The sequence below is a fragment of the Perognathus longimembris genome, chromosome 25 (genome assembly GCF_023159225.1).
Source record: "Perognathus longimembris pacificus isolate PPM17 chromosome 25, ASM2315922v1, whole genome shotgun sequence".
NCBI classification, from domain to species: Eukaryota; Metazoa; Chordata; class Mammalia; order Rodentia; family Heteromyidae; genus Perognathus; species Perognathus longimembris.
This window is the reverse complement of record NC_063185.1, coordinates 4,618,519-4,626,995: the sequence shown is the minus strand read 5'-3', so window position 1 is coordinate 4,626,995 and position 8,477 is coordinate 4,618,519. Positions and strand designations below refer to the sequence as shown.

The 8,477-nt window shown below is 53.2% G+C and overlaps 1 protein-coding gene across 1 annotated transcript; it reads left to right on the top strand.

Moving 5' to 3' along the window:
• On the top strand, positions 1-8,477 carry F12 (coagulation factor XII). The gene is made up of 14 exons (XM_048334094.1): positions 1-57; positions 358-396; positions 3,285-3,403; positions 3,553-3,623; positions 4,622-4,732; positions 4,811-4,942; positions 5,035-5,139; positions 5,229-5,394; positions 5,500-5,691; positions 5,729-5,992; positions 6,107-6,243; positions 6,361-6,510; positions 7,994-8,142; positions 8,229-8,477. Exons 1-14 carry the CDS (start codon positions 1-3, stop codon positions 8,394-8,396), a joined length of 1,860 nt encoding a protein of 619 aa, XP_048190051.1. The 3' UTR covers positions 8,397-8,477.

Genomic DNA, 8,477 nt, shown 5'->3' with positions numbered 1-8,477 from the left:
ATGAGGGCTGTACTGCTGCTGGGGTCCCTGCTGGTGGGCCTGGAGTCAGTGCTCTCGGTGAGGCTGTGGGAACCAGGACCGGGCCGGGATGGACCTGGGAGGCCCCTACTCTTGGCCTCCTGGCCCATGTAATGGAGAGGGCTGCAGAAAACTTGACAGCCATACTGGTAGCAATGAGGGCCTAATCTACATTTGGGACACACACACACACACACACACACACACACACAGCCTTGGTCTTGTGAGAAAAGAAAAAATTCTCTGTTTCTGGGTTGTGGGGAGAAGCTGGGGATGTACAGAGGATCTGGGTGGAGGGAGGACTTTCTAAGTGAATCTCCTGCTTGCTCTCCACTGTAGACACCACCTCGGAAAGCCCCTAAAGAGTTTAAGCTGGGAGCGAGAGCTGGAGCTGGAGCACCCACAGCTAGAGCTGGAGCACCAGCAGCTGGAGATGGAGCACTGGCAGCTGGTGGTAAGTGGCTTGGCTTCACTCCACTAATTTTTTAAATTTTATTTATTAATTAAACAAAAAATTATTTAATTTATTTATTAATTGAACACAAAATTTTTGACAAGGTGTTGTGCAAAAAGGGTACAGTTACATAGTAGGGCAGCGTGTACATTTCTTGTGATATGTTACACACTGTTTTTCTTTCCCTTCCCTAGGTCAGGTAGACATATATACAATACACAGTGTACCAAGAACATACACAGTAGCCACATGGCCTATGCCAAAGAAAATTCGCCTAGGGCTTTAAATGTAATGTCGACAGTAGACAATATGTCAACAATAGTCTTATATGAACGTACATACATAGCTTTTGAGCTATTGTGATCCACTGAGAGGTCAATTTTTGACCTTTATATGTTGAGCAATTGTTTGGTTTTAGTTACATACTGTTGGGTCGCTGACCCAAACCTGTGGGATATACCATTTGACAAGAAGTTTTTGGCTTCCCAGACCTGGTCTCTACTGTCTCCCCCTCCCCCCCTCCTTAACAGTCATATATCAAGGAGATCATGCCCCTTTGTTTTCTGTGTTCTAGGCTTGTCTCGCTCAACATTATTTATTCAAGTTCTGACCATTTCCCTGCGAATAACAATACTTCACCATTTCTAATCGCTATGTAGTATTCCATTGTGTATAGGTACCATATTTTTTGGATCCATTCATCTGTGGAGGGGCATCTGGGTTGTTTCCATATTTTGGCTATTGTGAATTGTGCGGTGATAAACATGGAAGTGCAAATGTCTTTTTGATATCTTGGGACCTGTTGTTCATGATAGATGCCTAGGAGTGGTATGGCTGGGTCATCGGGTAGGTCTATATTGAGCTTTTTGAGAAACCTCCATGTTGTTCTCCATAGTGGTTGTACTAATTTGCACTCCCACCAACAATGGAGGAGGGTTCCTCTTTCCCCGCACCCCCTCCAGCATTTGTTGTTGACTGAGTTTAGAATATAGGCCATTCTAACTGGAGTGAGGTGGTATCTCAGGGTTGTTTTTATTTGCATTTCCTTTACTGCCAGGGATGTTGAACATTTTCTCATATGTTTCTTTGCCATTTTTATCTCTTCTCTTGTGAAGTCTCTCTTTAGTTCCTTTGCCCTTTTCATAATTGGTTTACTGGGCTTGGAGGTGCTTAGTTTTTTGAGTTCTCTGTAGATGACAGATATCAGGCCTTTGTCTGTTGCTGTGCTGGTAAATATCCTTTCCCATATGGTTGGCTGTCTTTCTATTTTGGTGGCTATGTCCTTAGCTGTGCAGAAACTTTTTATTTTGTAGTAGTCCCATTTGTCAAGTCTCTCCCCTAATTGTTGTGTCCCTGGAACTCTATTCAGGAAGTTCCTTCCTGTGCCTATAAGTTCTAGCGTCTTTCCTACTCTGTCCTTCAGCAGTTTCAAGGATTCAGGTCTGATGTTGAGGTCCTTGATCCATTTTGAGTTGATCTTGGTGCATGGTGATAGGCTTGGGTCCACTTTGAGTTTTCTGCATATGGCTGCCCAGTTCTCCCAGCACCAGTAGTTGAAGAGGCTATGTTTATTTCATTGTATGTCTTTAGCTCCTTTGTCGAATATCAGCTGACTATAAGAGTGCAGTTTTATTTCTGGATCTTCAATTCTAATCCATTGATCTTCCAGTCTGTTTTTATACCAATACCATGCTGTTTTTGTTATGATGGCCTTGTAGTAGAGCTTGAAGTCTGGTATTGTGATACCTCCTGCACTGCTTTTTTTTTTGCCTAGAATTGCTTTGGTTATTCTAGGTCTTTTGCTGTTCCATATGAATTTATGGATTGCTTTCTCTATTTCAGTGAAGAACGTAGCTTTCACCCCACTAATTTAATCCCTTGCCCCCCTCCACCCCGTGACAGGGGACCGATCTGGTGTGTATAGTCTCCAGGCTGATTCTGGGCCCTTGGAGTGGGGTAGGAAACCCCAGATGCCTACTGTACGTCAGGTCTTAGGACATTGGTGCGGGGCAGGCCGTGCACTCCTGAGGTTCTTGGGCTCTACTAGTGCCTGGGTGGTCTTGCAAGGGTGTGCTGTTGGTGCCATCACACCTGGGCTCCAGCTGGTCTTCCTCATTTTCCTTATCTTCTACCCTTCCTTTTCCTTTCTTCAATACATCTCCAGGGTACACACCTGCATGCCTACTACCCCAGCTACTCAGGAGGCTGCGATCTGAGGATTGGAATTCAAAGCCAGGCTGGGCAGGAAAGTCTGTGAGACTTTTTTTTTTTTTTGGTCAGTCATGGGGCTTGAACTCAGGCCTAGGTGCTGTCTCTGAGCTCTTTTTCACTCGACACTAGTGTTCTACCACTGGGCCACAGCTCCACTTCCAGTTTTCTGGTAGTTCATTGGAGATAAGAGTCTCACAGACTTTCCTGCCTGGGCTGGCTTTGAACAGCAATCCTCAGACCTCAGCCTCCTGAGTAGCTAGGATTATAGGTGTGAGCTACCCAAGCTTGGCAATGAGACTCTTATCTCTAGTTAGCCACCAAAGAGTCACAAGTAGAGCTGTGGCTCAAGTGGTACAGTGGCAGTCTTGAGTCAAAAAGCTAAGAGACAATTCCCAGGTCCTGTGTTCAAGCCCCAGTACTAGCATATGCGTGTACCCTCCCCCATACACCCCCACACAAATGTCCCAACTTATCCTAGCACTCTACTTAGGTCTTTGCCTTGGGCAGCACAACCCTTTGCAAGGGCCTGGCCTTCCTTTGTGCACTGAGAGCTTGAGAGGTAAAGAAAGCCTGGGCACCTGGGCCCAGGGCCCATCCTCAGAGAGTCCATTATCCCACAGCTGTCACAGTTTCTGGGAAGCCCTGCCACTTCCCTTTCCAGTACCACCGGCGGCTGTACCACAGTTGCATCCACAGGGGCCAGCCAGGCCACCAGCCCTGGTAAGACTCGCTTGAGGTGAACAGAGGGTCTGGGAGCCATGGGTTCTGCCTCTCTTCCCTCCAATGATCCTTCTTGGGGAGAGGAAGCTGTGGGTCGGGCGGGTGGGCCAGCCCTGGGCAGAGGAGGCAAACCTCCTCTCTTTCCACAGGTGCGCCACTACACCCAACTTCGACCAGGACCGGGAGTGGGGTTACTGCCTGGAACCCAAGAAGGTGAAAGGTACCGCACACAGCCTCTGGAGTGGGGTCTCTGAGGAACCATCAGCCTCCACACATGGGGGATTCAGAGAGCCCCAATCCTCAGTACTCTGCAGAAGCTTAGAAGGAGAGTTCTGGAAATCAATAGCCCCATTTTGCAGATGAGAAAAACAAGGCTTGGCAACTTGGGAATTGCCAGGTCAGGAGGACGGTTTAAGTGGTAGAGTGCCCGACTAGAAAGAGGCCCTGAGTTCAAAGATTAAAAAATAAAATAAAATAAACCCAATGTGGGGCTAGGAACATGGCCTAGTGGTAGAGTGCTTGCCTCATATACATGATGCCCTGGGTTCAATTCTTCAGCACCACATATATAGAAAAAGCCAGAAGTGGCTCTGTGGCTCAAGTGGTAGAGTGCTAGTCTTGAGCAAAAAGAAGCCAGGGACAGTGCTCAGGCCCTGAGTTCAAGCCCCAGGACTGAAAAAATAAATAAACCTAATAAACAGGAAAGAAGGAAGCTTGTAATCATAACTACTCAGGAGACTGAGATCTGAAGATTACAGTTCAAAGCCAGCCACAGCAGGAAAGTCCATGAGACTCTTATCTCCAATTACCCAGCAAAAAGAAGTGGAGTTGTAGCTTAAGTGGTAGAGTGCCAGTCTTAAGCAAAAAGCCAAATGAGAGCACAAGGCTCTGCATTCAAGCCTTGGTAGTGGAGGAAGGAAGGAAGGAAGAGAAGGAGGGAGGGAGGGAGGGAGGGAAGGAAGGAAGGAAGGAAGGAAGGAAGGAAGGAAGGAAGGAAGGAAGGAAGGAAGGAAGGACAGGAGGGAGGAAGAGGGGGAAGAAAGGGAAGGAAGGAAAGAGAAAAATGAAGGGAGGGAGGGAGGACGAGAGGGAAGGAGGAAGGGAGGGAGGTTCCTAGTTAGAACCCCAAGGTCCCATGATAAGTGGGCTCAGACAGGGACTTGGGCCGGGCCTGTGTGACCTCGCTTCCCACACTTCATCGGGACGTCCACCTCTCAGACCACTGCAGCAAACACAACCCCTGCCACCGAGGAGGGACGTGCGTGAACCTACCCAGCGGCCCGTACTGCCTGTGTCCGGAGCCCCTCACTGGCAAGCACTGCCAGAAAGGTAAAATGCCTGGTGGTGGTGACGGGGAGCCTCAAGGACTCAGCCTCTAGGGACCATGGACCCTTCTGTATCCCCCAGAAAAGTGTTTTGAGCCTCAGCTCCTCCGCTTCTTCCACGAACATGACACATGGCTTAGAGCGGAGCCCGCAGGTGTGGTCAGATGCCAGTGCAAAGGTCCTGAGACCCACTGCAGGCCGCTCGCCAGCCAGGGTAGGTGCATGGATGGTGGGTGAGGGGAGAAGCAGGCGGAGAGGGGGGAGAGTAAGCCCAGGGGTAACTCAGTTGCTTTTCCCTGCCCCCAGCCTGCAGCAGCAATCCTTGTCTGAATGGGGGTCACTGCCTGGAGGCAGAGGGCCACCCCCTGTGCCAGTGCCCTGCAGGCTATTCTGGACCTTTCTGCGAGTTGGGTGAGAGGAGGCAGGAAGCTGGGCAGGTCTGGCCACTAGTGGACACACCTCCTGTCCCTAGGAAGCTATCTCTCTCACTCTCTCTCTAGACAAGGAGGTCAAATGCTACCAAGGCCGGGGGCTCAGCTACCGAGGCCTGGCCCAGACCACTGTCTCCGGGGCCCCATGTCAGCGGTGGTCCTCCGAGGCCACCTTCCAGAATGTGACCGGGCAGCAAGCACTGAGCTGGGGACTAGGCCACCACGCCTTCTGCCGGTGCCCGGGGTGGGGCAGCCCAGGGAAGGGTGGGGGCCACCTCCTCTTTGCCAAAGGGCTCCCCAAACTCTAACAGCACCCACCCCCCTACTTCTGAGATTGCAGGAACCCAGATAACGACACACGTCCTTGGTGCTTTATCTGGAGTGGCGACAGGTTGAGCTGGGAGTACTGTGACCTAGCACCATGCCCATCTCCATCCGAGGTCCCCCTGGGGCGGCAGGACCTGCCGGTACCCAGGCCATCGGCCCTGGCGGAGCCTCTGCCCACCACCGGGGATGCCCATCAGTCCCAGGAGTTAGGTACTGAGGAAGAGGAGGGAGGTCCCCAACAGGGCCGGGCTTCCTCCAGGGTGCTCAGCCTGGTGTTCCCGCTCAGCCTCCTCCAGCCAGCCGGCCCTGCCCCGGGTGGGCTCGCTGGCCTGTGGCCAGCGGTTCCGGAAGCACCTGTCCCCGCTCAGCCGCGTGGTCGGCGGGCTCGTGGCTCTGCCCGGGGCGCACCCCTACATCGCGGCACTGTATTGGGGTCACAACTTCTGCGCGGGGAGTCTCATCCACCCCTGCTGGGTGCTGACTGCGGCGCACTGCCTGCAGGACCGGCGAGTATTGGGGGGGGGCCAGCGGGGGACCCCTGAACCTGTCTCCCCGCCATGGGAGCCTGGGGCTGGGGCCTAAGCGGACTCCCTTCTCCTCCTCCACCGCCCTGCGCACAGGCCGGCGCCGGAGGAGCTGAGCGTGGTGCTCGGCCAGGACCGGCATAACCAGAGCTGCGAACAGTGCCAAACGCTGGCCGTGCGCTCCTACCGCCTCCACGAGGCCTTCTCCTCCGTCACCTACCAGCACGACCTGGGTGTGTGGGGCGCCCCGGCCGGCGGGGGGGGGGGGGCGGGATCGCGGGGAAGAAGAGCTGGAGGCCTCCCCCCCACCCCACCCCACCGCCTCACGCGAGCTGCTCCCCACCCCTTAGCCCTGCTGCGCCTGCAGGAGGGCGCCGATGGCCACTGCGCGCACCTGTCGCCTTTCGTTCAGCCCGTGTGCCTGCCTAGCGGCCCCGCCCCGCCCTCCGAAGCCCAGGCCTCGCTCTGCGAGGTGGCCGGCTGGGGCCACCAGTTCGAAGGTACGCACACCCCCAGAGAGTGGCACAGACAGACATTGGGGTAAGCCAGAGAAGTCCGAGGCTTTGGCATGACCCGGGGGCGGGGGGGGGGAGGGGCTACCGATGTGGGGGGCCTGGTGATTTGTGCATCTGATCTTCCCAGAGATTCACTCTGCGCGTGTGTGTCTGTGTGTGTGCACGCACGTGGATCCTGGGGCTTGAACTCAGGGCCTGGGTGCTGTCCCTGAGCTTTTGTGCTCAAGGCTCCTTCATTATACCACTTGAGCCACAGTTCCACTTGGGTTTTTTGGTAGTTAGTTGGAAATAAGAGGCTCACAGACTTTCCTGCCTGGATTTGCTTTGAACCTCTATCCTGAGTAGCTCAGATTACAGGTGCCCAGCTTTAAAAAAATTTTTTTAAATTGTTTATTTTTGTGCTGGTCCTAGGGTTTGAACTCATGGCCTGGGTGTTGTCCTTTAGCTTTTTTTGTTTTGTTTGTTTTGTTTTTGGCCAGTCCTGGGGCTTGGACTCAGGGCCTCAGCACTGTCCCTGGCTTCTTTTTGCTCAAGCCTAGCACTCTGCCACATGAGTCATAGCGCCACTTCTGGCCATTTTCTATATATGTGGTGCTGGGGAATTGAACCCAGGGCCTCATGTATACGGGGCAAGCACTCTTGCCACTAGGTCATATCCCCAGCCCCTTTAGCTTTGTTTTTGGTTTTTTGCCAGTCCTGGGGCTTGAACTCAGGGCCTGAGCACTGTCCCTGGCTTCTTTTTGCTCAAGGCTAGCACTCTACCACCTGAGCCATAGCACCACTTTCGGTGTTTCCTGTTTATGTGGTACTAAGGAATTGAACCCAGGGCTTCATGCATGCTAGGCAAACACTTTACTGCTAAGCCACATTCCCAGCCCCCTTTAGCTTGCTTTTGTTTTTGCTGAAGGAAGCCTGGGGCCTTAACACTTGAGGCGGGCCCTTCAAGCCTATCAGTTGAGGTTGTTTGTGTGTGTATCTGTACGTGTGCACACATGTGCTGGTCCTGGGGTTTAAACTCAGGGCCTGGACTCTGTGCCTTAGTTTTTCTGCTCAAGGCTGACGCTATGCTACTTGAGCCACAGCTCCACTTCTAGCTTTCTTTGGTGGTTAATTAGAGGAAAAAAGTTTATGGACTTGCCTGCCTGGCTTCCAGTCATGATCCTCAGATCTCAGCCGCCTGTGTAGCAGTCATTGTTGTGGTCTGTATATCTCCTAGGGTTAAAAGGAGATTGGCACTTTTTTCCCCCTCCTGGTTCTCCCTGGGTGCCAGGCTGCAAGGGCCCAAGCAGGACACAGTTCCCAGGCTGGGGGGGGAAGGGGACCAGGGGAGGGGCTCCTGCTTCAGTTCCAGGCCTGTTTTCTTGCCTACAATGTGGCGATCTGTCCTGGGCTTGCTGTGGGCAAGAAAGGTCATGGATGGGTGTAGATGCACCCCGTGCATCTTTGTCCTGGGGCTCTGGATTGGCAGGGGCAGAGGAATATGCCACGTTCCTGCAGGAAGCACAGGTGCCTTTCATCTCCCTGGAGCGCTGCTCCGCTCCCCGAGTGCACGGAGACGCCATCCTTCCAGGCATGCTCTGTGCCGGCTTCCTTGAGGGTGGCACCGATGCGTGCCAGGTGAGTCTTGGGGCCTGGCTGGCGTCTTCCCCCAGCCCATGAAGTACAGGGTGAGATGACTGCGTGGTTGCTTGTTCTCCATCAAGGGCGACTCCGGGGGCCCGCTGGTGTGTGAGGATGAGGCGGCAGAAAGCCGACTTACCCTGCGAGGCATCATCAGCTGGGGCTCGGGATGTGGCGATCGCAACAAGCCAGGTGTTTACACGGATGTGAGCAGCTACCTGGCATGGATCCAAGAGCACACAGCCTCCTGACCTGGCCATGCTCTCCTGAATGGTTCTGGAATGGAAGGGTAGCTGGGGCATGATCATGAAAATGTGTCACTATACCCTCCT